Source organism: Alternaria ventricosa (assembly GCF_023758065.1).
Source record: "Alternaria ventricosa strain BMP 2768 chromosome Unknown scaffold_1, whole genome shotgun sequence".
Classification (NCBI taxonomy): Eukaryota; Fungi; Ascomycota; class Dothideomycetes; order Pleosporales; family Pleosporaceae; genus Alternaria; species Alternaria ventricosa.
The window spans coordinates 81,397-107,009 of record NW_026055681.1 but is presented as its reverse complement, the minus strand read 5'-3'; the positions used below and the strand labels follow the sequence as shown (position 1 = coordinate 107,009).

Sequence of the window (25,613 nt, the reverse complement as noted above, 5' to 3'; positions counted from 1 at the left end):
TCCTTCTGCTGGCTTAGCGCCTACCGAATACCTCCACTGGGTCCGACGCTTGCTCCATGCACCGAAAATTTCTCTTACCCATGAGCCTCGTGACGATGCCTACCGATGTCTCTCGGGACTTTTCGTCGGCAACACACAAAATCCAAGATCTCGCCCCGCTTTAGGGTGAACAGACAAGCTTGGAGGCGTGGAGCTTACCTAGGTAGTCGTGTGTTGTCGTATTTCGCGCACTTCCCCATACGCGCGAGTCGTGATGGAAGGTGTACCGGTGTTGTGCGGAGATTGTTTCGTGGAACGTTCTTCGATCAAACTGCCAGTACCAGAACTGTGGTTCACGGCACGTGGATGTACGTAGTAGCAGCATCATCCAGGATTCATCCCCAGGAAGCTAACCCTGCCAGTTCGACTGCAGCAGCAATGCAAGGCGACTCTCAATCGCGAGTCATGAGCCAACCTCACGATCCCCGCAAATTATCGCGAGTCAATATTCCCGGCTCCGACCTCTTCGTTTTCTACTCCACAACCATCTGCCGACGCGCATGCACATGTCCGACCGCCCCCTTGGCAACCGCTACGCAGCCTTGAGATGACGTCGTGCGCCTTAATAGCAGGACAACACTGGTATGGTACGGAGGTGTGGAGACTCCGCAACCCGCACGGGCAAACTTCGGGACATGGTGGTGGCTGCCTCATCGGCTTCTAGCCTTTTGATCGGGACGAGGACTGCCACCGGGCGGACGAGCATGCGCCGAGAGAAGAGCAGTATATAAGTGCTGCTGTGCACAACAATGATGGTCATCCAGGCACTCGATTCACCCTCGACAATCCAGAATCATGGCACCTTCCCTTGTCTCGGCCGTACTTTCGGGCTCTGTCCTCCTGGCAGCAGTCAATGCTCAGAACTTCGAAGGCGGTGGTCGTGATGAAGATGCGTTTGAGTACGTACAGCCACTCAACACCACCATCTTGACCGAGTATGGCTCCTCACCAGCTGTCTACCCGTCGCGTAAGTTATCCTAATCACCAACCAAGCTCGCTCGTAACCAACCTAATGCTCTACAGCAAACATCACCGGCGCTGGTGGCTGGGAGATGGGTCTTGAGAAGGCGAAAGCTTTCGTAGCCCAGCTCACGCTCGAGGAGAAGGCTGATATGGTCACTGGTCAAGCCGGACCCTGCGTTGGCAACATTGTTGCTATCCCTCGTCTTGGCTTCCCTGGTCTGTGTCTTCAGGATGGTCCTCTTGGGATTCGTGTTGCAGACTACGCCAGCGTCTTCTCCGCTGGTGTCTCTGCCGGAGCCACATGGGACAAGGACATCATGTACGAGCGTGGTCATGCCATGGGTGCAGAATTCAAGGCCAAGGGCTCCCAGGTCTTCTTGGGTCCCGTCGCTGGTCCTCTCGGACGTTCCGCCTATGCAGGCCGCAACTGGGAGGGATTCTCCTCTGACCCTTACCTCAGTGGTGTGGCAATGGAGAAGACCATCAACGGTATCCAGGATGCCGGTGTGCAAGCCTGCGCAAAGCACTGGATTGGCAACGAGCAAGAGATCATGCGAAACCCGCTTTACGAAGACGAGAACGACAACACCGAGCAGACGACTGCGGCTCTCTCTTCCAACATTGACGACCGCACCATGCACGAGCTTTACATGTGGCCCTTTGCCAATGCTGCCAAGGCCCGCGCTGCCAGCTTCATGTGCTCTTACCAGCGCATCAACGGCTCTTACGGATGCCAGAACTCCGCCTCGCAGAACGGTCTGCTCAAGACTGAGCTTGGCTTCCAGGGCTACATCATGTCTGACTGGGGTGCCACTCACTCTGGTGTTGCCTCCATCGAGGCCGGTCTGGACATGAACATGCCCGGTGGACTTGGTGCCTACGGTCTGAACTTTGGCCTCCCTTCCTACTTTGGCGGCAACGTTACTGCTGCTGTCAACAACGGCACCGTTGATGTTTCCCGCATCGACGACATGGTCATGCGTATCATGACCCCTTACTTCCAACTCGGCCAAGACCAAGACTTCCCCTCGGCTGACCCCTCAGGCGCTGATCTGAACACCTTCTCGCCCCGTAGCACATGGACCCGCGAGTACAACCTCACCGGCGAAGTCAGCCGTGATGTCCGTGGTAACCACGGCGAGCTTATCCGCCGCCATGGTGCCGCTGGAAGCGTCCTCCTCAAGAACGTCGACCGCACTCTGCCTCTCAAGGCTCCACAGAACGTCGCTATCTTCGGTAACGACGCAGGCGACCCAGCACGCAGCTCTGTTATCAACCAGCAGAACTACGAATACGGTAGCATTCTCGCTGGCGGTGGCTCAGGTACCGGCCAGTTCACCTACATGGTCACCCCTCTCCGTGCCATCCAGAACCGTGTCGCCGCGGATGGCGGTATCACTCAGTTCTTCCTCAACAACACTCACATCATCGCCAACAATGTCAGCACCCTTGTCATTCCCCGCGCTGTCCCCGACGTCTGCATTGTTATGCTCAAGACTTGGGCTGAGGAAGGCGATGACCGTGCCCACCTGGGATCTGACTGGGAGGGTGATGATGTTGTCGAGTCCGTCGCGTCTTACTGCAACAACACTGTCGTTGTTACCCACTCTGCCGGTGTCAACACTTTGCCATGGGCTGACCACCCCAACGTTACCGCTATCCTGGCAGCCCATTTCCCCGGCCAAGAGTCCGGAAACTCGCTCGTTGACATCCTGTACGGACACGTAAACCCCTCTGGTCACCTTCCTTACACCATTGCCGAGAACGGTGATGACTGGAATGCGCCTCCCACCACCGCCATCAACACCACCGGATTTGCCGACTGGCAGAGCTGGTTTGACGAGAAGCTCGAGATCGACTACCGCCACTTCGACCTCCAGAACATGTCTGTCCGTTACGAGTTCGGTTTCGGTCTCTCATACACCACATTTGAGATCTCCGACATTGAGTCTTCCCCCCTGGAGCACAACATCACATCCATGCCCGAGCAGCTGCCCATCCAGCCCGGTGGCAACCCCGCCCTCTGGGAGTCTCTTTACAACGTCACTGTCTCCGTTGCCAACACCGGTGACTGTGCCGGTGCCACTGTTCCCCAGCTCTACGTTGGCCTTCCCTCTTCCGCCCCAGCTGGTACACCTATCCGCCAGCTCCGCGGCTTCGAGAAGGTATACCTTGAGAAGGGCGAGAAGGAGACTGTCAGCTTTGAGCTCCAGCGCAGGGATCTGAGCTACTGGGACATTGTCAGCCAGCAGTGGGTCATTCCCGAGGGCGAGTTCACCATCTGGGTCGGACTGAGCAGCCGAGACCTGAAGGTCCAGGACAGCTTCACTGTTGTTGGACAGTAGATAGGCACTCCCAAAGAAGAGCTTAGCATCTACTTTCAGTTTAATGATATAGTTATGATAATGTATAACTTTCACCTCTGACATTGATCTGATCTCGTTTGACCTGGATTCCTGAAAATAACGTAGAGCGACTTGTCGATCAATTGGTGTGCTGCAGTCTGACGGAGACATGGGCTTCAATCTTTCACGACACATCCAAATGCAGACCAACGGCGCTTCGGACCCGAGCAGCATGGCCTTATGCCTTGATAGAAGGTCACCCGATCATGTGTCGGTACGATGTCACTCCAGCGACTTCGGGTTCCGAGATGGCTCGCGCTGCCTTGTGCATTAACGAAAGGTTGCCCGATCATAAGTCGGTGTCAATGTCACTTCGGTGAAGGAGTTTGAGAGGTGGTGAACTTCTGAGCGGTGGGTGATAGATGACGGCGATGATGTGTTTCATTGCATACAAATAGATATCCTGCAATGATGAGAACAGATTGCTTTCATTTTTTCCTTCCTAATACAGTGTTGCTTCTCAAGCATGCTTCCAAGGTTGCGTAACGGAGACGTTCAGTTCTTATTGATTGCAGCGCGGAAGACAAGTTACCCTGGAGGTAAAAGCAAACCTTCTTGCTTGCAGAGATTCTACGTCAACACCAACGTAGTCTGTAGAGTGGGCTTTACTTTTGCGCGCAGATTTTCAAGCGCACGCGTCTGCTCCAACCCACGGCTAAGCAAAGGCTTCGTTTTGATGAGTTTCGATATTAACTCCCCTTCAAATACATGCAGTAGTATTAGAGGGCAACGATGCGATGATGTGGCCAGAGTGTGAGCAGTATTGCAGGCGAGGGTGAAGGAGGCGGTGGAAGCCTGAGGCACGTTCCAATCGGAGAAACCCCGGCATCCTTCCCCAAAAGTACAATCGCATAGTCGCGACCTGCATCAAGCTTCACCTTCGACGCCAATAAACCGCAACCCCCGTCCTCAACCCCTCCCACACGCGCACGACGCGCCAATCGCCCCAGCATGGCCGCAGCAGAAGCTGAAGTCGCGGACGCGCTCTACAACCTCCGCCTGAGCATCAAGGCCAGCGCAACACCCATCCTGACGACAAGCGCCGAACCCACGCCCGCCGATACTGTCTCAGATCTCGCCGTCGCAACGCATGTCTCCTTCAATACCGATTCGGGCGACCACCGAGTGTTTGCGCTCAGCACGCCGACGCGGTTTGCGCCAGATGGCAAGGCGGTTGACTTGCGCAGCTGCTACTTCGCGTGGCTGAACAAGGACGCCTCCGTTACCGACTACTTCGCCGCCGTCCAGACGCTCAACGAGGAGCTGCCGAGCGGCGCGGGAGGCAGCGTACAGAACCTCACCTTTGCGCAGAAGATCGAGCTCATTGCTTGGTTGAGTGGAGAGACGGAGAGCAGTGATAGCATCGCTGCTATAGATGGGGGCGCGCTCAGTGCTGCCGCCGGTGATGCGGCCGCTATTGCAGGCGGCAAGGGCGTCCCCGTCGATGGAGGAAGGGGTGCCAAAGTAGGATCAGCAGGCAAAATGGTGGATGCGCGGTTACTGCAAATCTACGATGGAGAGAGGAAGATGGGAGACCACAACAGCGTCTTGAGGGGATCCAAGAACGTCGTATGTGTCCACCAGCTCCCTGATCTCAATGCTACAACAGACTGACACTTTGCAGGACTTCTCCCCCTACCGCAAGATCGCCAGCACATTCCTCCGCTCACGCCCCGATGCCAACAAGCTGCCCGCTCCCCAGCCCGCCCTTGTTGCCAATCTCCAGAAACGACCTCAACGCCGTCTACAACCCATCATCCTCCTCTCCCCATCCGCCTCCTCCCTCCTGCGTACCTCGAACGCAAAGACATTCCTCAGCGACGGCGTCTTCGTCCCACCAAACACCACAGACTCGTCCAGCACTTCCGCCTCTGCGAACATGATTCAAATTCAGCGTCTCCTCCCATCCATCTCCTCACAACCCCTGACTTTCATCTGCGTCGATTCCACCGCCAGTTTCAAGCCCACATACTGGGGCCGTGTGGTTGCCATCTTTACTACTGGCCAGCTCTGGCAGTTCAAGAGCTACAAATACACACAGCCCGCAGAGTTGTTTGCAAACTACCCGGGTATATTCGTCGGCTGGAGTTCGGAAGAGCCGCCAGAGACGGTGAAGCAACTGGGTAGGGGTGTGCTACCCGTGGGTGTGGACAAATGGACAGGCAGTGAAAAGGGCAGATGGAGGGACAGAGAGGTTGTGGAGAGGATCTGGGGCAGGATTGAAGAGGGCATGCGAAAGAGCGGCTGGACCAGAGACGGACCGGGACTGGCTGGGCAGCAGGGGCGGTAGGACACAATGTCTCGTGCGTCTTGTTCAAGGGGGGATTTGTATCGATATGTTGGAACTCTATCTTGGGGTCTTGGGTGTTCTGGCGTTGATGCGTTGTGCATTGTGCATTGTCTGCGAAGTGCGATATACCTCAAAAGCTGGTTTCGCGCAATACTTGGGCAAAAGAACATATCAAAGCATACTACCGAAACCAAAGCATTGCTCAGGCGCAGTGCAATCAGGTGCGAAGACTAAATCATTCATATATGTCATTCATTTCTCATGATATCTCGGTCCCAACATAAACACCCTAATCCAAAGTCCGCAGAGCAGCCGCTCGCCAGATTATACAAAACTCCAAAGAGATTGACTAAAGTTCGACTTTTACCCTCGTAATCTACCTTCTACCACTCCAGTGGTTCGGTAATCTCCTCTCCCCGGTTAGTCTTTGGCACAGGTTGCGCCTGCACCTTGACTGGTCCGCGTCCATGTCTCTTCAGGAAGCCACTTCCATCCAGCCAAGGCCAGACAGCTGTACGTTTCTGCTCATGCTTCTCAATCTTGTCAACGTTGGCCATGGTTAGGCCGATGTCATCCAGTCCGTTGACAAGGCAGTGTTTCCTGAACTCCTCGACATCAAACTTGGCAAGTTCGGTTCCGTCGGCAGAGCGCATGACTTGGTTAGGGAGATCCACCTCAATCTCCTTCCCAGCGTTTGCCTCGTCGGCGACGCGTTGTAGGACAGCGGTGTCGGTAATTCGGATGGGAAGCATACCGTTCTTGAACGTATTGTTGAAGAAGATATCGCCAAAGGAGGGGGCGATGATGCACTTGATGCCGAAGTCGAGGAGCGCCCAGGGTGCGTGTTCACGACTTGAGCCGCAGCCAAAGTTGGGACCTGTGCAGACTAGGATCTTTGAGTTGCGATAAGGTTCCTTGTTCAGTACGAAAGATGGGTCCTCCTTGTTACTACCGGCCTCGTAGCGCCAGGCGTGGAAGAGAGCACTACCAAGACCAGAGCGCTTGATGGTCTTGAGGAACTGCTTGGGGATGATAGCATCAGTGTCAATGTTCGCTACGTCCATAGGTGCTGCGTATCCGCGAAGGGTTTCGAACTTAGGCATGCCGGCTGAGGCGCCACCTGTGCTACCAGTATTTGAGCTAGTGTGCTGAGGTCCGGAGCTAGGAAGGTCCATGATCTTTTCAAGCTCTTCGTCGCTGCTAGGAGGCTCGACTTGCGCGTCCAACTCAATCTTCGGTGAGCCCTTGGCTTGTCCAGAAGTTTGTGGCGCAAGTTTCCGTACGTCGGCCAGATTCCCTACAATGGCAGCGGCAGCAGCCATCGCGGGTGACATGAGATGAGTTCGGCCACCAGCACCCTGTCGGCCCTCGAAGTTTCTGTTCGAGGTTGAAGCACATCGCTCACCGGGAGAAAGAATGTCGGGGTTCATGCCCAAGCACATTGAGCATCCAGCTTCTCTCCACTCGAATCCAGCATCGCTGAAGATCTTGTCAAGACCTTCTGCCTCAGCCTGCTTCTTGACCAGTCCAGAACCGGGTACAATCATAGCCCTTTTGATGTTGGAAGCCACCTTCTTGCCCTCAACGATTTGAGCAGCTGAACGCAAGTCCTCAATGCGAGCGTTTGTGCAAGATCCGATGAAAATCTTGTCAAGTGGGATCTCCTGCATCGGGGTGCCGGCAGTCAGACCCATGTACTTCAGAGCGCGTTCGCATGCCAGCTTCTTGACCTCGTCTTGGAAGTCGTCAGGTCCGGGTACTACACCAGTAATCGGGATGACATCCTGAGGTGAAGTACCCCAGGAGACAGTCGGGGCAATGTCCTTTGCGTCGATCAGAACCTCAATGTCGTATTTGGCGCCTTCATCCGACTTGAGACCCAGCCAGTAACTGCATGCCTTTTTCCACTCTGGGCTGTCAACCTTGGGTGCGAGAGGCTTTCCCTTGAGATAGTCGATGGTGATTTGATCTGGCGCGATCATACCGGCTCTTGCGCCACCCTCGATTGACATGTTGCATATCGACATGCGCGCCTCCATGCTCAAGCCGCGGATAGCCGAGCCGCAGAATTCAATGACGGCACCTGTTCCTCCGGCCGTGCCAATCTTGCCGATGACGTGCAGGATGATGTCCTTGCTGCCAACGCCAGGCCCTAGCTCGCCCTCGACCTGGACTTTCATGTTCTTGCTCCGTTGTGTGATGATGGTCTGTGTGGCCAGAACGTGTTCGACCTCGCTGGTACCGATACCAAAGGCGAGGGCACCGAAAGCGCCATGTGTGGATGTGTGGCTGTCACCGCATACGACGGTGGTACCGGGGAGCGTGAAGCCCTGTTCGGGTCCGATGATGTGCACAATACCCTGCCTCTTGTCATCGAGGCCGAAGTAAGTGAGATCGAAGGCCTTGACGTTCTCCTCGAGAGTCATGCATTGTAATCGCGAGTCGGTCTCTTCGATAAATTTCTCGGTCGTAGTGAGGTTTTTCCGCGACGCGGTGGGGATGTTCTGCTGCGGTTAGCTGCTGCCGGGTTCTGTAAGATGCAACACATACGTGGTCGACTGTCGCGAGGGTGCAGTCCGGTCTTCGCACTCGGCGGCCGGCATTTCGGAGGCCTTCAAAAGCTTGCTGTGGTTGTGTGAGTCTGTGGAAAAGCAGGACGGAGTTGGAGGAGTACCTACTGGTGATGTCACTTCATGGACAAGATGCCTGTCTGTGCAGCTGTCAGTACGAAACAGTGGCTACACAGCGCATGTCATACCAATATAGAGCAGGATGGTGCCATCTTCCTTCTCCTCGACGATGTGGTCCTCGAAGACCTTGTCGTACAGGGTCTGCGGCGGTTTCACAGCAGACGGCATGTTGAATATGTAAGGTAAAAGTTGCACAACAAGCCCAAAACAGGTGTAGGGAAATTGAGTAGGAGATCAAGGGAGTGAGACGTGCTCGGCCAGGGCAGATATCGGCTTAAATGAGGCGCGTGTGGAACTCAAATCCATGGAAGGCGAACGAGGGACAAAAAGATGCCGGCCGATGTTCGGAGTCGACGGTAAGAGGGGCACAGCCGCCAATCACGCCGCGAATGATGACGGTCCGCCTCGGCCTCCACCGCTGTCGGGCTGCGATACTTCACATCTGGTAGGTGCCAGGCGGTGATAGCGCTCTTGAGCGATATAACACGCAGGCAACCTTGTCGCGCATCCCCTCTGGCGCTGCGAGCGCTCCTCTAGGTACTGTTTCCGCAACCAATGACGACATTCACGTGTCGAGAGGTCGCTGCTGCCCCGCACTGCGCCTGCCCCACTGCACCGCCTCCCGAGCGCCGTCTGCAGCGTCAGCAAGTCTACCAATCTTCCGATTTGACACTGGACGAGCATGTTGCGACGACAGCTGACGAGGCCCTGGCCAGCCCACATGTTCACCCACGCTTCGTGAGGCTGGAATGGACATGACAGTAGCCCAGGTGCAGAAGCAATTTGCTGCGTTTGAAGAAGAAAAACAATCGCCGTTGATAAGCAAGCGAGCTACAGCGTCCGACCGCGATCCTTCGACGGCATCGCTATTCCCACCCAGTGTCGCTTCTATCAACGCGGGGTGAATACAATGCGCCGAAGCTCCCGGCAGCTCCCTTGTAGCATATGCACTCCAGCCATGCTCCCAGTAATTTACATGTTCCGCGATACTATAGTACACCCACCGGTCTATATGCATACCCACACATCTACAAATTGTCCGCTGTAAAGATAAGCAATGCCATGCGATGCCGCACGAATAGTCCTACAAGTCCAATCGCGAACTGGAACGCGAGCAAACCCATAGCTAGGCGGTCCTCCCGCATGGGACCGAACCATACTAACCACAAGTTGATTAGTGTAAAGTTGCTCGACGAGACCACCTGCCCTTTCCCATCCGTCTCAACATCGAGCATCCGAAGCCGGTGCAGCACCTTGAGACTCTCCGCTATCGGTCGGTGTAGTGGTTTGGTGAATTCGACGCGCGAGGGCTCCAGTAAACCTGTCCGTGCGTTGAAATGCGGAAGCCGATGTCGGGGGCATGGTACAATGTGGAACAGCTGGGGTGCCGAGTAGACAAAGTTGAACGCTTGTGGTAGCAGTAGCAACATGAGCGTTTTGCTGAAATGGCCGAGGATGGCCACTACGGCGAATACCATGCCCGCAAAATAGCAGTAAGTGTCGCCAACAAACACCTTTGCTGGATACCAGTTGTGCATGAGTAAGGCCATCGAGACGCCGATAAACGGTAGTAGCAGATACAGCGAAAATAGGTGCGAGTCCGTCGCTGGATGTGGGTACGTCGTAAATGGTGAGAGATACAGCATGTCATTGCCGACAATTAGGACTGCGATGACTATAGACTGGGCCACCTCGATGCCGTTGATGCCCGCCAAGATGTTGATGCTATTCGAGGAGAAGATGGACATCAGCGCCATGTAGACGTAGTAGAGCCAGCCTGGGCGCACGTTAATGGTCAGTTCAGAAGCAACTATCGATGCGAGTACATACCCAGATCAAAGAGTTCGCCAAGATAAGGCCTAAGCGGTAGTGGGACGACCATCTGCGTCACACCAAAGTCGACAAAGTAAACCACGAGCATGGGAATTACTGCAAAGGCTGGGATGAGTACCTTGTGTCGCCATCTTATGTCGAACAGGTCGTCCCCAATACCGAGCAGTACAATCGACTGGAGGGAGAGTATAGCGGACAGGTAGGATGCAAGCTTGTTGTGAGGAAACCTGTGTAGTAGCCTCCCAGTCTCGATCAGCTCCAATTCTTTGATGGTGTCCCGGTTACCGCCGCCTGATGTCGCAACTACAATATCCTTGTAAAATGGCCATGGTATGAAGAAGATCAGGATGAAAAGGTACACCATAGCACACACCGCGCCCATCATCTCTGGGCTATCGCTGTCAGTCGAATATCATCATGTGCAGTACACTTGGCACTTACATTTCAATCTGCTTCAGCTTACAGAGATCCTTTCCTTTGAAGCCACGCTTCGCAAAGGCATCCCCAAGCCATCGTATCAAAGCATAGCAGAATGCAAATGCCAGACCACTGAGCGCTATCGACGCAACAAGCGGCTCACCATCACCGTGAAGCGTGTTGGCCAGCACACCGACACATGCGAGCGACAAGGAGACCAGTGAAAGTGATTCTGTCGATGACAGCGCGCTCGCCATGGTGATAGTGATAGTGTTTGATGTCAAGGTGACGGCGGATCTTGGCACGTGGACGCCTGTAGCTGTTGACTCCGCCCGGCCGTTTGCTGTCGCGACGATATCAACAACGGTTGCGCAACCTCCCCACAGCAACACCGTCACGACCTGCCGCTTTGCCGAATCGCCACCTCTTTGTCCGGACCCGGAGCTTGACTTTGCGTGTATCGTTCGAAGTGGACTTGAGACTGACAGATAAAGATTGTGAACAGATCCACGACTCCAGCGACGAAACCAACAAGCTCGCAGCGTGAGCGAGAGACGAACAGAGCAGCACAATCTGCACGAGGTCGTGGTTGCGGTGTTTGGTGAGTAGAGATTCTGGCAAGGTGTTGTTTCGGCTTCTTCCTGCTCTGCTAACCCGAAACGATAGACCCACGAACATTGGCATCAACATGGCGGACCACAACCAAGCCAGCCGCTCGGCCAAGGCTGATGAGCTCCTGGACGGTCTGAATGCGGTGAGCAGTCACCTCGCGTCGCGAAGTTTCCTCCAGCACTTGACAGCGTCGCGTCTGCCCTCTGCTGCAGTCAGCGATTCGTCCTCGCTGGGCCCCACCAAGGAGGAAGCACGGTCGCCTGCACGGAGACCGCATCTCAATATCGCCGCCGCTTTCGAAGACGAGATCGAGCACGTGGATCTAATCGCTCCCCTGATTCAGGAGCCTTGCGCCGACGGCAGCACCGGCAGCGTCGAGCAGCGCGTCATCGACCAACTAGAGGTGGCCTTTGTGTGCGCGCATCGCGCCTACGCTGAGATGGCTGCAGAGCGAAGCTTCCAGACCTTCTCGCATGGCCACCAGGACCTCGTACTTGCTGTCGACTTCAATTACTTCGGCACGCGCATGGTCACGGCAAGCTCAGATCACCGCGTCAAGGTCTGGGACAAGAAGGACGACTCGTGGACCCTGGTCGAGAGCTGGAAAGCTCACGATGCCGAGATTGTCGATGTAAGTTATCTAATCTTCAGCCGCAAATCTTCTTTCGGTCACCTGCATGCCATTTTGCCACCTTTGTGACCCGTCGCTAACTCCATGTACAGGTCAAGTGGAACGGCCCCTTCATGGGCGAGGTTGTCGGTAGTATTGGTGAAGATGGTCGCTGCAAGATCTGGCAAGAGGACGTCACCGAGGTGGCCATGTCTGGCAACCGCTTCAAGCTGGTCTACGTACTCCCTTCGTTGACCAACGCGCCGTTCATGTCTTTGGACTTCAAGAACATCATGCAGGAGACCTGGCTCGCGCTCATCACCCGCGACGGCTATCTTACTGTGTATGAGCCCCAGGATCAGAACAACCTCCATGAATGGACTATCTTGGCTGAGCGCTGGGTCTCCGAGAACAACCCTCCTGAGCGCCAAGAGGAGGTAGGCTTCAAGGTCGTTTTTCACAAAGAGAAGCTACCCTGTTGGACCGCCATCACCGCTGGCCTTGACCGCAAGTCGCTATCCCTCGCTGTTGCTGCTATGAAAGACGTCCTCATCTTCCGTACCGACAAGGCAAAGCGCTTCTTCCAAGTTGCGAAGCTGGAGGGTGCTCGTCAGATTGTTAGAGACCTGGCTTGGGCGAACGGTTCTATGCGAGGCTATGACATCTTGGCCACAGCTAGCAAAGACGGCGCTATTCGCATCTATGAGCTTCGTACGCAGACCGAGAATAGGAACGCTGCATCTGGAGAAGCATCGTCTTCCGCTCCGCTTTCAGTCTCTCCGCGAGGCCATCGACAGAACGCCCCATCTGGTATCGGAGCTGGGCTGGCCGGAGCTTCCAAGGCCCCCGACACTTCCATTGAGAACGAGCAGTATCCTGGTCGTATCAAGCAGAAGGTAGAGATGACCGATGAACTTACCAATCATCACGGAGCGGTTTGGCGTGTCGCGTTCTCGCAGATGGGTAAGTCACACCGGAAGAACATGCACATTCACAACTAACAACTATCACAGGTGATCTTCTCGTCACTACTGGAGATGACGCTAGCATTCGTACCTGGAAGAAGGCCGCTGATGGCCACTGGCAGGAATATGCCCAGATTGAGACCGCTCAAGATAACTAGCGAGTCAAACGTTTCTTGCATTGTCAGATTCGACATGTTAGGGCTCGACTTGGTCTTCTGGACGAGACATCTACGGCGTTGGCGGTAGGCGGATTTGCAAAGGTCTGCTAGCAAGCCAAAACGCATTGCATAACGGAGCAATTATGGGATGAGGAAGGGAGATTTTGCATATGGAATTTTCGGCGTTTAGGCATAAGGATAACACCACACGACATACGACGCATGGCTATTACGCTGCGTCCAGGTCATTTCACGTTTAGATACCCACGGCTATCCATCACCGAATCATCAGCCATGTCATGGTGGGACTTTTCATTTCAGTAATCTTGGGTATAAAAACAAGAATAGCAGCAATGCTTACATATCGTGCACCCACATCCGCCACTGTCAATGCTGTACCGCACCAGTCGAAGCTGCTGTCTTTACTCACGACGGCCTCAGTCTAAGTCGCCGCTGCTGTCTTTACTTACATCGGCCTGGGTCCAAGCCGCATGCCTCTTCATCAGCTACCGCAGCAACCGATCCGGTTGAAGCTGCTATCTATTGTCACATCGGCCTCGGTCCAAACCGCTTTACTCCCCAGTCGTACCTGCGCATCCTACTTGCCCGTCGCCAGAGCTACCAGAGCTATGGTTACGCAGGGCAAAAGAAAGAGGTTAGCTAAGGCTACAGTTAGTTCGGATGCAGAAAACTCCAGGGAAACACAGCGCCCAAGCAATGAACTATGTGGATGGGATGTCTATAATGCTGGAGCAGAGCCACCCGTCATCGACGATGCCGTTGCTGAAGACCCAGAAGCTGCCAGAGTGGAACGGGAGTTATGGGTTTACTTACCCTTTACAGACCAAGAATTGACGGATACCACGCTGACCAGCGAGGAGGTCGTAAGGATGGTAGAACGCGGCTATCCCGCCCTTGCAACCAGTGCCATGGCGGACTTCTACCAGTCAGCTCGTGACCACCTGCCTAAATCGCCGCCGCTCACCATCTCAGTGCGCGAGGAGTATCCGACGACATGGCCAACTACAAACACAGCAATGGATAGCTACTGGGGCCAAGCTACCGATGCGGAGAAAGCTCTTCACCCTCCTGACCACCAGGTTGACTCTACAGACGACTTTGCATGGCTTGATATGTCAGAGAGGTTTTCAGTCAAACCCTGTGGAAGCCCCGACGACTCTCTCATGGTATTGTCCTCCTATCCGACTGCTGACGTCAACTCAACTGTGCACTTGGCTTATAGAACCATTGACGATATGTCTAACCCTCCTATGTGGCTTTTGTACTTAAAGATGGGTTTCCACGTCGCTAATATTAGGGAGCATTCGATGTTTTATGTGGACGTTTTTCCCCGGCGGTTGAATCGCAAGACCGTGCCTGGGGGTGACAGCTCCCTCAATTTCCTCCGCCAGCTTTCTGCCGATCTTTGAGAATACTGGGGCACTGCCGCCCAGGCATTCATACGCATATCTAAGTCAAGAATCCTCTTGGTCGTCGGTAATGTTAATACAGGACGAGGACCAGTACAGAAATCAGAATGAACACTAGAATGGAGAACAGGAAAAGCGTAGGCAAGCACGCAAGAAGCACCATGTTATCAAGAAACGCGGGTTAGCCAAAATGCGAGGGGGATGATTCACAAGAGCAGCATAACTCGCAGGAGGAGGGTGACTCGCAGAAGGACCGCCGCAAGAGACCTAGGAAGCAGGGTCGGGTCAGAAGTCACCAGCCTCTCAATGTCCAGACGGCTGCCCAAAAGACAACATCAGTGGAGCAGGACGAGTGTGATGTGAGCTACACAAAAGATGACGACTTCAAAGACGATACCGATCCGCAGACCGTCGCCGATGAGCGACGTGCATGGTCACCTATTTACGTCCCTTTCTCCGGCGATGCCTTATTGGACATCACCCTGACTAGCGACGACGTTGTGCGCATGTTTGAGACCGCATACCCTATACTCTCAACATCCAACCACAGGATTAGAACCTTTTGGGACTCGGTCAATCAGCACCTCCAGAGCTCACCAGCGTTCCGCATACCTGTCCGAGAGGTCGATCCACACACTTGGCCTCTGACAGACCCTGTCGTTGACGGGCTATGGGGAGATGTAACCGCCGCAGAAGTAAGTTCTGCTTGTACGAAGTGCATGTGAGACATGTACTAACTTCGTACCTCTACCTCTCTAGGTAGCGCTCGACATCCCAATCATACCACACTGGCTCGATATGGACCCAAGCCTTCTGTGCAAGCCGGTTGGGAGTCTGGACGACACACTGATGATTGTGTCAAGTTACCCCACGGCAGATCCACGCTCTACCGTGCACCTTCGGTACAGAACGGTTGATGACCTCTCTAACGCATCTATGTGGACATTCTACAGTAAGCTCGGCTACTATGTAGCCACTATACGAGACTACGGGCTACTTTACGTTGATGTGTGCCTAAGGCGCATTGATAGGAAGCTGGTCCCTGGGGGGACAGCTCCATGTCCCTTCTTCGCCAACTGCCAGCCGACGTCCGCGAGTTCTGGGACTCCGCTGCCCACGTCTTTATCCGTCTGTCGAACTCCAAAGTTGCCCTGATTGTCGGGAACGTGGCAATCCGTTCGTACACTTTGTATCTCAAGTTAATGGCCATCCCGCATACCACTTTCTGGGTCTTCGGGAAAAAGCGCTACGCCTCTGAGATCCCACTGGCCTGGCTAGAGGCCTCGGCCAACGGTCGTGTCATCAATCGCATCAGTTTCGCCATCAACCACCCAGAAGCTTTCAACAGGAATCGTGGATCAGTAGTGACTGACATACAACGCCAGTACGCTTTCAGGGAGAGGATCATCGACTTTTGCCAAGCGAAGATGTTCGGACGCATCCATCTGCCCGGCTTTCTGTCTACTACTTCCTACGTGTTTCAGTTATCAACTGGCAGCATACTCCCAGTCAAAGCTCTCTTCGAACGCAGCAAAGGAAACGACACGATCAAGGAACACTTCAGCCGGCCAACTCTCGACACTAGCTCTTTAGACAAGACCATGGAGAGGATTGCTGGCCTCAGCGTCGAACAGCAGTTGGCTATCAAGGCCATCCGGAAATCAGTGAACGTAAAGCTGGCTGATGCGCTAAGCTATTGGAATCGCGCCGATATCAAGCTTGAGTATGCCGGATACATTGTGACCTACATTCTGTTGACCACTACGTGGCGGAACCGAAAGGCGTCAACGGTGTCGAGGACCAGAGCGACTGCTGACCAGCAACCACCGGAGATACAGGAGGAAGAAAGGCTTCGGCACAACGCTCGGCAGGTCGCCCGCCGCAACGCAAAAAGCGGTATTGACTATATTGCGAAGGCACCTCATACCCGAGAAAAACTGAACAGGTCTGCAGGCTACATTAAGACAAAAGCGTGCAAAGTAGGTAGCCTAGCGGCAATGCAGGCTCTAGGGTGTTTAGTTCTTCATTAGGTTAACGTAAAGGTAGAAAGAAAAGAATACTTGTCCAGACAGAGGAGGGGAGTTGTAGGATAGGGTTGTAGTACGGCCGGTGGACTCGAGGTACCATCTGGGCCTAGATCTTTCTGATGCATGTGGGCTAGAAGATAGGAGTAGTGGGGTAGAAAGCCGTTGCGTAATGCTAGGAACGTTGTAGGGTTAGCGTATACAGATCGTTGGAATTGGAGACGTGGCCTTTCTGACAGCGGATCCGACTCCACAACTCGACTTGAAACTAATACGATGCCTTCACGATAAACAGCGAAGTATCAGAGCTGCTCGGCATGCGAAACAGTGCTGAGAATATATTACATTTTTGAATGAAAATTTCCATCCTATCAGGCTTCCTGGCGCAATGGTAGCGCGTCAGATTCCAGTACCACCTGGAGCTTCCTGAAGGTTATGTGTTCAAATCACATGGAGGTCAGAGCGTCTCTCTCTTTGCGAGGGATAGTAGCATCTTTTTTTGCGGTTAGGTGGGAGGTGATGCGTTGAGGCCCTGGTGTGTTGTGCTCGGTCGATGGCGCTAAGGAGGGGTGACTCCACCAAGAACCGAGGATCTGGACCCAACTAGACCATGACTCTTTTGAAATTGGCGTGCATTTTTTTAACTGCTTGAATTATCCAAAAGACCCGAAGACAACCGCTTTGCCAGATGAATTGTCCTCCTGCAACATGGACCTTTCGAGCATCAAGAGGAGATGCGACGTTCTTATGAGGAGCTCTACAGGACATTAGCAAGCGTTGCAACACCAAGGAGGATGCATGGACTTACCGTCGTACTCAATTTCATATGTAACTGGCATATCCTCATCTGTGCTGATGAGGATCGGAGCGTCCCTCCGAAGCTTCCGTTCCCTTACATTGAAGCGTATACCGCTGTCCTTTCTCGGACTGACCCAGAGGATCCGCGGGTCGTCCAAGTCCGCTTTCTCTTCCTCTACCTCTCTTACGATCTCTTTGCCCTTACCTACCTCCTCAACAACCTCATTTGGTACCCCCGTATTCGCCGTCAAGCCCCTCGCCGCAATGTCTCGCAGCCAATCTCTCCACACTCGGAGTACACCTTCTTCAATGTCAACAAAGTTGGTGAAGAGATTGTGAGAACCGATCTTGACAAGATTCGTCTGCGCAACCAGCTGCGTGAACAATTCATGCGCCTCTAACCCAAGTGTCTGTCTCACGGTCTCGCCTTCGTATCTCTCCTGTACTGCCCCCGGAAAGGTACGACTGCCAGGTACGTCTCCAGGTCGGCGCTTCACCCTCCTGCCATCCGCTTCCAAATCGCGCCTATGGGGCTTGAAGCGCGAGTACATGTTGTTGTATTCGGCCAGTCTGCCAACCTCCTTTGTAGCAGAGTTGTAATCATCGTAACTCTTCAAGCCATCGGTGCATCGGTATGTACAGAAGTACGGGGGCTCGGTGAGCTTCGCAGAGGGGTGGAAACATTCGAGAAGCACCGAGTGCGAATGTAGCTCGGCAGCTGCGGTGAGCCGATTGTGTAGGATACGTAGGATGAGCGTGTATATGCGATGCGATATCGTGGTCAATTGTAGGAGTTCGGGCGTTGGTATGGGCGTAAGGAGGTGGAGAAGTAACTGCAATGGTTAGCAAGTTGGACGCGATACTGATGTGCAGGAAAGCGTGCCTCATTGGGGAGCCTGTAGAGATAGCATTCACTCATGATGTCAGATGCGATTGTATGTATATCAGGTTGCAACGTAGAATGTCAAACCTCGTGGGGCACGAGTCTACACACATGGGCGAAGGGAGCAACACCACGACTCGGAGATAAGATATCGTCATCGCGGTGCTAGGCTCACTTTGGCGGGGCCGAGGCTTGTCCGGATGAAGTTAGAACATCATCAGAGACGCGCTTTCCCATTCAAGCCTCAGCACTCACTTTCTCAACTCACCTCGCAAACCTCAACTTCACCTGATCGTCGACAAATATCTAGGTAATAGAGTGAGTGTGGCTCTCTCTTTACCCACGATGCAAGGCTTCGTCGCTCGTCAGAGAACCGGCAGTCCTGCCGCTGGTCAGCCTCAAGGCAAGCCCGACCGCCAAGCCAATGCAGCAAACGCGAGGGTATCAATAAGAAACGGACATCCCGTTCAGCAACCTCGAGCGACTTCTGGTATTCCGGCGCGCGGACTCAACATCACCCAAAACAGCTCCGCCGTCCTGCAGCAGCCCCCCCAAAATCGACAGTCAGGTCCGGGTCCAAGTCAAAAGCGCGATCTTTATGACACTGATGCAGAGAGTCTTGACACTACTGTGAACCCATCTATCGTGCAAGTCGAAGACAGTCAACAGAAAGAGCAGCACTACCCGCAGCAAGATCATGTCGTCAACCTTGGTGGCACTTCGGAAATGGAAGGAGAAGACGATGAGTATGCAGACGAGCCAGAGCATAGGGAAGATGGATCTGAAGGTTACGATGACGAAGAACTGCTCCAAGAAAACCAAGACTTCCTTCATGAGAGCGGAGTTGCACATCTTCCTTACGATGAGCAACTCGACTTTTTGCATCAGGCAGGGCGCGGTGGACTCCCAACCGTCCGAGGTGATTCATATCCCCCGACCACCAATGGTGAGCCGTCCGAGTGGGAAGGTGGACAGGAGGCACTCTCCGACTTCCACAACGAGTTCGCTCCCATTTCCCCACCGCCTCAACGTCAGAACATGAACAAGCAAGCCGCACACATGCCGGCGTCCCATGCCCCGCAACAACAGCAAAGGCGAAACATGCCAATTGCCAGCCAGGGTACGCAGCAGCCATCGGCTTTGTTTCGGCATAGTGCGCAGCTCCGCGAGCATTCTCGCACTGCCGCGCCTTCCCTGCAGGCTGGAGGTCAAAATGTTCAGTATCACGCCCTCGCCCTTCCCACCAGTCAACACCAAGCTCATAATCCAGACAAGCATAGTAGCACTGCCAATCTGCCGATGTATCCGGGTCCTCATCCTAGTACCCAGGTGCAGCCCAGCAAATCTCAGCAACGCCTTGTTCGACAATCTTCTGGCCCCAGGACGCAGCCCCCACCCAGAAACAATGCCATGCCCAGTGAGCCTCATGCGCCTCAAAAGCGTCAGCCTCAAGTACCGGCTATACAGGAACCCGTCGCGCAGCAGCAATCGGTCGAGCAAGCGCCGATCGAGGAGCCTGAGGTTGTCTCCCATGAAGACTACGACCACACGACGCTGTTCGGGATGAGTTACGAGCAGCTTAGGAACGAGAGCTTCGATACTAATCCCCGAGTCCGGCCGTCTGTGCTCTCAAAGGAAGATCTTCAGAAGCCTCTGGTCGAGCGTCTAGAGTTAGTACAGCAGAACCCAGATGCCGTTCAGCAATCCGAGTTCTTCCAATCACTGCCCACAACCGAATGGGAGGATGCTGGCGACTGGTTTCTCGATCGGTTCCAAGATATCATTCGGCGCACAAAGGAGGCAAGGCAAAAGAAACGCAAGCTAGCCCAGGAGTTTGAGGCAGAAGTTGAGAAGCGACACGAGCACGTTTCAAAGCGGCAGCATCAAGTTCAGCAGGCGATGGAGAAGATGAAGTCGCAGGGTGAGGGTCTAGTGCCTAGGAGCCCAAGGTCCAGGAAAGGATAGGAGCGAAGCTTCTGAGCTATGATCTCTTGTTTCGTACCATCTGATGTTTACACGGCGCAGCGCAATGATGGCTGCCATGACAGGATAACTGTGTCCCGGTGCAATGGCACTGCTCGATGTCGCCACGCGTATATTATACCCATATATCTATTTACCTACTATTTCAAAACATAAGCGTGCGCCATACCTTCTCTCGCGGGGTGCATTTTATCTTACTGTAACATCATCCCGATGCGCTAGAGCTTAATGATGTACTACCACTCTCAACTATCATTTCCTACTATCATCTTGTGTACAGTTTGTCCACCAAAAGCCAAGCAACTCGCAGTGCTGTCCTACTCAGAGGAGGAACTGAACAAATGGGTTGCAGTCTACATCGATGTCAAAACTGATATTCACAAAATCTTTAAGCAATGTAGACTCCTTCGTGGTTTGTATCTATCAGCCTGCGTAGATGTATGTTCAGTTTTTCTTTTGAATGAGGTCGTGCTCTTCGAATCTGATTCAATATCATCACAAAGCATGAGCAATCGCGACTGTAGCGGAGTAGAGTAGAGAGGATCTCCACGACAACGAAGAGCAGTTTCCAGATGAAATGCACTATCGATAAGATCATTGTCATCTCCCGACAAGCGCATCCTTCATTTCAGGGTACTCTCTCCAAAGATTGACAAGCGGCAAGAACAGGTCCTTCTGCACCTCTTTTCCTTCTTGCTCAGCTTTCGCTTGTTCCCCAGCCCATTGCCACATCTGGCTCCAGGGCACCCAACTCCACGCAGCACATTTATGCGGTTCCATCGGCTGTCAAACCCATCAGTACTGCATTTCCTTTCCCCGTCAACTGCAGCATGAAGAGGGACTTACCATGGGTGTCCTATTCTCACCGGTGATGGTGCAAGTAACAAAAATGGTCACATAGTGCTTTCCCTCTCCGAAAACATCGTTGGTAGCAGTCAGAAACTTGATGTTGCCCACCTCAAGCCCAGTCTCCTCCAGAACCTCTCTTGCAGCCGTTTCAGCAAACGACTCGCCGTACTCGAGATGGCCTCCGGGACATTGAAGGGTTCCTGCGCCGTGCGAGCCTGCGCGCTCGCCCATGACGATGTTGCCCGCATTGTCATGGATGACAACGCCGACGCCGATCTTGGGACGCTGAGCTTCTGTCATATTGGAAGAAGTCGATGGGTTCCTCTGTTTCGTAGGTAGGGCGGAATTTCAGTCGCTGAAGTCGTGACTTTCTATGCTGGCCGAGGCTGCAGGCATGACTCTTCCCGATACATAGTGGCTACTCCGTGCGCTAGCGCCTAAAGTAGTCTAGTCGATGTATCGCCTCGAAGCCCTGCAGCGCTGCCCCGGGGCCCTCTCCATCTCCATCTGCATCGTGCTCAGCACACTAGGACGTCGCGAACGAGTCAAGCTGATGGCAAAGCGTTACTGCGCTTCGAAGGCGGAGTCGGCACTCGCGGAAGGTGTAAATCAGGCCTCCAGACCCACCATCTGCAAAGTTCGCCCTATTCGGAACATGACGGAAGCTTGGCACGTCAACGTTGACTTCATCGTCAGGATGTGTTGACAAATGTATAATCGGGATTTAGTGGCATGGTATGTTCTATCTCCACAAGGCCTCTGTTCTCCTGTCGCTTTTTCTTTCTCTCTGCTGGTAATTGCTACAACCAATCGCTCGTTTCAACGACTTCTCCAGCATAACAACACATCCAATCTTGCCACCGGCGATATCGCACAGCACACATTCCCATCAGCATGCCGTTCGAAATAGCCCGAGAGTGGTCGTCGTATCATCTGATACCCCAATCAGTCGATGTCGCCCTGAATCCACCCGAATCCTACTTCTTCGTAACCGACTTCCTGATCATAGCCTGCGGTATACTCTATACGCTCTGCTACATCTTCTATACCATCCGAACTTACTCGGATCGTTACCTAGCGGGTACTGTACAGTTTCTTTCCGCGACCATGGCGTACGAGATTTACTACGCGTATATCTGCACCACCACTACTTTCCAGAGAGCTTGCTTCTTTGTGTGGTTCTTGTTCGATATCACATTCGTCACTGTAGCGCTCAAGTATGCGTACAAGCCTGAGGAGAGGAGGAGAACGATCGTGAAGCTGTTGTGGCAGGTGCCGGCTTGGATGGCCTGTTTATGGTGGGTTGGGACGGTGTGGCCGGATGAGAGGGAGCAGAAGACGGCGTTCTTCACGGGGTTGTATCTGGAGTTGCCGATTGGCTGGGGACAGATTTTGTATCTGGTTCAGCGACAGGATACCAAAGGGCAGAGTCTAGAGATTTGGTACGTTGGTCTCTTTCGCGTTTGCATCATGGTCGTCGTAGACGCAGGACCCGAGCGCTGACAAGTCTAGGATTACGAGATATCTTGGGTGCATTACGGCGTTTCTGGTGTTCATATGGAGATATGTCAACGTACCGGAAAACTGGTCATATGTTGGCAACTGGTGGAGTATCGGTGGCATGATCGTCACGCTGCTGCCAGAGACAGTGTATCCGTTCTTCTACGTCTGGGCGCATCGGAAAGAGAGGGATAACACAACAAGGAAGAACGCTTGATGCTGAAAGACGGAACCTGTCGATAAAAGAGGGAATTGTGAAAATGCAACACTTGTACCTGTACGGGAATCTGTGTGTCAACCCTGTCCAAATGCGCCGTGCCACATGGTTATCCCCGCCCGTCCAATCATCGTGCATATCAGTATCGTTGTCCGCGTCTGTGGATCATATTTTCCTGTTGCATCAGCTGATACCAGGCGCATTACAAGCCGGAAATTCGGCATTCACAGTCAGGCTGTGGACGGATGCTGTGACAGTGCGCGAAACCCAAGACGGCCGATCGGCTCACAAGAATGTGCAGCCACGCGTACAGTCGTTACGCGAGGTATGCGGCGACGACCACGGATGTTTGTCAAGACAACTGAAAGTAGGATGACGCGAGCTGCTGGGTTCTTTTCCTTGAGCGCAGCGACAATTGGAAGTCGGTAGACCAGTGGGCGGGCGATGCAGCAATCTATTGCTGAAATCAAGATCATCGGCAGGCATGCTGGTAGGATTGGACAAGCTTCCCAGCCGCGCGATCTAGGCCGCACATGGCGTCTTTGGATGGAGCCCAGCCACTACACTGAGCGCTCGGGTGTCTGTGCTCACAGCCATGACGCTCATTATCTGGTTCGCACTAGCCGCATTGCCGATCTTCAGCCACACGATTGGTCTCGTTCGCTCAGTCGCAAAAGCGAGTCCCTAGTAACGCCGCGAAGCATCATCCGCTCTAGCTTGCCCAAACTTCTGTTTACAGCGTCGTCCTCTCCTTTCCCCTCACCGTCGCATTCTTCGTCTGCCGACAGAGCTGCCATCAACCGACGCAATGGCGCAACACGGTGAAGCTGCCGATTACTACACAGGCGCCGCACCACCCCAGCAACCGCAGGGCGCATACTACCAGGGTCAGCCGTACGGACAGCAACCTCCCCAGTATGGCCAGAACTATGCGCCGCCGCCTCAGGGACCGCCGCCGATGCAGCAGCAGAACGGCTACCAGCAAAATGGCTATGGCGACAACAAACAAAGCTTCGAACAGGCGTTCAAACTCGACAAGCCCAAGTACAACGATTGGTGGGCGGGACTACTCTTCATCGCTGTTTTCCTCGGCTATGTCGCAGTCAGTGCCATTTCGATTCGGGGATATTGTAAGTATTTAATTTGTTCAGCACAGCATGCGCCTGAAATGAAGACTAACGCGCAACGCAGCGCGTACCAACAGCGGAGGCATCTACGGCGGCGACACCAACAACTTCGCTCTCAACTCGAACACCATCATCCTCTTCGCGTTCGTCCTCGGTTTAGCTACCGTCTTCAGCTATGCATACATGTGGGCTGCGCGCAAGTTCACCAAGCAGTTCATCTGGATCACCGGCATACTCAACATCATCTTCGGTTTTGTTACGGCAATCTACATGTTGTCCAGGAGATACTGGTCTGGAGGCATTGTTTTCCTGCTGTTCAGCGTCTTCTACGTTTTCTGCTTCATCAGCTGGATTCCCAGGATCCCCTTCAGCGTGCTCATGCTGCAGACTGCCATCGACGTGTCAAAGAAGTACGGACACACCTATATCGTATCGCTGATCGGAGGACTGCTCGCAGCTGCACTGGGCGCATGGTACTCCGTCACACTGGTGTCCATCTACGTTCAGTATACCCCCAATGGTGCCAATTCGAACTGCAGAAACGGTGTCGGCGACTGCGGAAGTGGCAAGGTAATTGGCTTGCTGGTTTTCGTTACCTTCGCCATGTACTGGATCTCCGAATGGCTGAAGAACACTATTCACACTACCATCTCCGGTGTATACGGCTCCTGGTATTTCAACCCGAACTCCATGCCAAAGGGCGCGACCCGCGGCGCTTTCAAGCGGTCCGTGACCTACAGCTTCGGCAGTATTAGTCTTGGAAGTTTGCTTGTGGCTATCATCCAGACTCTGCGTCAGCTCTGCTCGGCCGCTCAGCGCAATGCTGCCGGTGATGGCAACATGGTGGGCGCGGTCCTGTTTTGCGTCCTAGGTTGTCTGATTGGCATCCTCAACTGGGCTGTCGAGTTCTTGAACAGATACGCATTCAGCTACATCGCGCTTTACGGAAAGAGCTACGTAGCTGCTGCGAAGGATACCTGGAAGTAAGTTCTTCTGTCGCTTAACACCCAGTAACATCGAGACTGACTATGATAGGATGATCAAGGATCGCGGTATCGACGCGCTTGTCAACGAGTGCTTGATCGGACCTGTGCTTTCCATGGGAGCTACCTTCATCGCATATGCCTGCGCGCTCCTAGCCTACCTTTACCTTATATTCACCTCGCCGGAATACAACTCAGACGGCGCCTACACTCCGGTTGTAGTAGCGTTCTCTTTCCTGATTGGCCTTCAGATTTGTAAGTTGTCAGCAATATTGGCAAAGCTCATACTAATCCCTCTCAGGCAACATCTTCACCACGCCATTGAGCAGTGGTATCGATACTATCTTTGTCGCAATGGCCTGGGACCCCGAGGTTCTTATGCGCGAGCACCCAGACCTCTACCATCGCATGATAGCCGTCTACCCGCATGTGCAGCAGGCGATTCATGCATAATTGGGGCTGCGGACCTTCCAAACACTTCGTCGGACTATTCGGAAATTCCATAAAATCTTTATAATCACGAGATACCCACATCAAATCGATCGCGATGCGATTGCGACACAATTTTCTGCCCATGGCGGGGCGCCCTGACAGCAACGGAGATGGATGGGCTTGGCGCAAACTAAAAACGGGAGACCGAACCGGCGTCTCCACAAGGCCACTGTCGGCGCTACGACTTATGACGTCTACAGCCCCATCCACATCGTGGAATGCGCGATCCAGGCGAAGCATAATGTTGGGCGTTGCAAGCTATGGAGCGGCCTCCACGGCCGGGAAAGCTCCGCCTCGTGAGGCCTCACAAGTAAGACGTTGGGCATCACCCACGAGTGAGATATT

At 53.7% G+C, this 25,613-nt stretch overlaps 11 protein-coding genes and 1 non-coding gene across 12 annotated transcripts; 8 read left to right on the top strand and 4 right to left on the bottom strand.

Annotated features, from left to right (window-relative positions):
- Window positions 1-834: 834 nt before the first annotated feature.
- On the top strand, window positions 835-3,347 carry J4E93_000037 (uncharacterized protein; the record flags this gene model as incomplete). The annotated part of the gene is made up of 2 exons (XM_049338001.1): window positions 835-1,006; window positions 1,063-3,347. The coding sequence occupies 2 exons, from the start codon at window positions 835-837 to the stop codon at window positions 3,345-3,347; spliced, it is 2,457 nt and encodes an 818-aa protein (XP_049203886.1).
- A 1,011-nt stretch (window positions 3,348-4,358) lies between these two features.
- On the top strand, window positions 4,359-5,697 carry J4E93_000036 (uncharacterized protein; the record flags this gene model as incomplete). The annotated part of the gene is made up of 2 exons (XM_049338000.1): window positions 4,359-4,976; window positions 5,032-5,697. The coding sequence occupies 2 exons, from the start codon at window positions 4,359-4,361 to the stop codon at window positions 5,695-5,697; spliced, it is 1,284 nt and encodes a 427-aa protein (XP_049203885.1).
- A 383-nt stretch (window positions 5,698-6,080) lies between these two features.
- On the bottom strand, window positions 6,081-8,555 carry J4E93_000035 (uncharacterized protein; the record flags this gene model as incomplete). Its single annotated transcript, XM_049337999.1, has 4 exons — window positions 6,081-8,201; window positions 8,248-8,322; window positions 8,376-8,407; window positions 8,456-8,555. 4 exons carry the CDS (start codon window positions 8,553-8,555, stop codon window positions 6,081-6,083), a joined length of 2,328 nt encoding a protein of 775 aa, XP_049203884.1.
- An 860-nt stretch (window positions 8,556-9,415) lies between these two features.
- On the bottom strand, window positions 9,416-10,894 carry J4E93_000034 (uncharacterized protein; the record flags this gene model as incomplete). The annotated part of the gene is made up of 3 exons (XM_049337998.1): window positions 9,416-10,164; window positions 10,218-10,612; window positions 10,662-10,894. 3 exons carry the CDS (start codon window positions 10,892-10,894, stop codon window positions 9,416-9,418), a joined length of 1,377 nt encoding a protein of 458 aa, XP_049203883.1.
- Window positions 10,895-11,325: 431 nt separating this feature from the next.
- On the top strand, window positions 11,326-12,982 carry J4E93_000033 (uncharacterized protein; the record flags this gene model as incomplete). Its single annotated transcript, XM_049337997.1, has 3 exons — window positions 11,326-11,880; window positions 11,973-12,822; window positions 12,873-12,982. The coding sequence occupies 3 exons, from the start codon at window positions 11,326-11,328 to the stop codon at window positions 12,980-12,982; spliced, it is 1,515 nt and encodes a 504-aa protein (XP_049203882.1).
- Window positions 12,983-13,611: 629 nt separating this feature from the next.
- Window positions 13,612-16,422, top strand: J4E93_000032 (uncharacterized protein; the record flags this gene model as incomplete). Its single annotated transcript, XM_049337996.1, has 4 exons — window positions 13,612-14,169; window positions 14,598-15,107; window positions 15,444-16,357; window positions 16,416-16,422. 4 exons carry the CDS (start codon window positions 13,612-13,614, stop codon window positions 16,420-16,422), a joined length of 1,989 nt encoding a protein of 662 aa, XP_049203881.1.
- A 388-nt stretch (window positions 16,423-16,810) lies between these two features.
- J4E93_000031 lies at window positions 16,811-16,896 on the top strand. Its single transcript has one exon. It is a non-coding gene; the product is annotated as a tRNA-Trp (tRNA).
- Window positions 16,897-17,089: 193 nt separating this feature from the next.
- J4E93_000030 (uncharacterized protein) lies at window positions 17,090-18,153 on the bottom strand (the record flags this gene model as incomplete). Its single annotated transcript, XM_049337995.1, has 3 exons — window positions 17,090-17,193; window positions 17,245-18,067; window positions 18,118-18,153. 3 exons carry the CDS (start codon window positions 18,151-18,153, stop codon window positions 17,090-17,092), a joined length of 963 nt encoding a protein of 320 aa, XP_049203880.1.
- A 309-nt stretch (window positions 18,154-18,462) lies between these two features.
- J4E93_000029 (uncharacterized protein) lies at window positions 18,463-20,082 on the top strand (the record flags this gene model as incomplete). Its single annotated transcript, XM_049337994.1, has 1 exon — window positions 18,463-20,082. The coding sequence occupies one exon, from the start codon at window positions 18,463-18,465 to the stop codon at window positions 20,080-20,082; it is 1,620 nt and encodes a 539-aa protein (XP_049203879.1).
- A 618-nt stretch (window positions 20,083-20,700) lies between these two features.
- On the bottom strand, window positions 20,701-21,249 carry J4E93_000028 (uncharacterized protein; the record flags this gene model as incomplete). Its single annotated transcript, XM_049337993.1, has 2 exons — window positions 20,701-20,883; window positions 20,947-21,249. The coding sequence occupies 2 exons, from the start codon at window positions 21,247-21,249 to the stop codon at window positions 20,701-20,703; spliced, it is 486 nt and encodes a 161-aa protein (XP_049203878.1).
- Window positions 21,250-21,843: 594 nt separating this feature from the next.
- Window positions 21,844-22,666, top strand: J4E93_000027 (uncharacterized protein; the record flags this gene model as incomplete). The annotated part of the gene is made up of 2 exons (XM_049337992.1): window positions 21,844-22,391; window positions 22,462-22,666. The coding sequence occupies 2 exons, from the start codon at window positions 21,844-21,846 to the stop codon at window positions 22,664-22,666; spliced, it is 753 nt and encodes a 250-aa protein (XP_049203877.1).
- Window positions 22,667-23,474: 808 nt separating this feature from the next.
- Window positions 23,475-25,229, top strand: PNS1 (putative choline transporter, neither null mutation nor overexpression affects choline transport; the record flags this gene model as incomplete). The annotated part of the gene is made up of 4 exons (XM_049337991.1): window positions 23,475-23,796; window positions 23,858-24,776; window positions 24,829-25,031; window positions 25,078-25,229. The coding sequence occupies 4 exons, from the start codon at window positions 23,475-23,477 to the stop codon at window positions 25,227-25,229; spliced, it is 1,596 nt and encodes a 531-aa protein (XP_049203876.1).
- Between the last annotated feature and the right edge of the window lie 384 nt (window positions 25,230-25,613).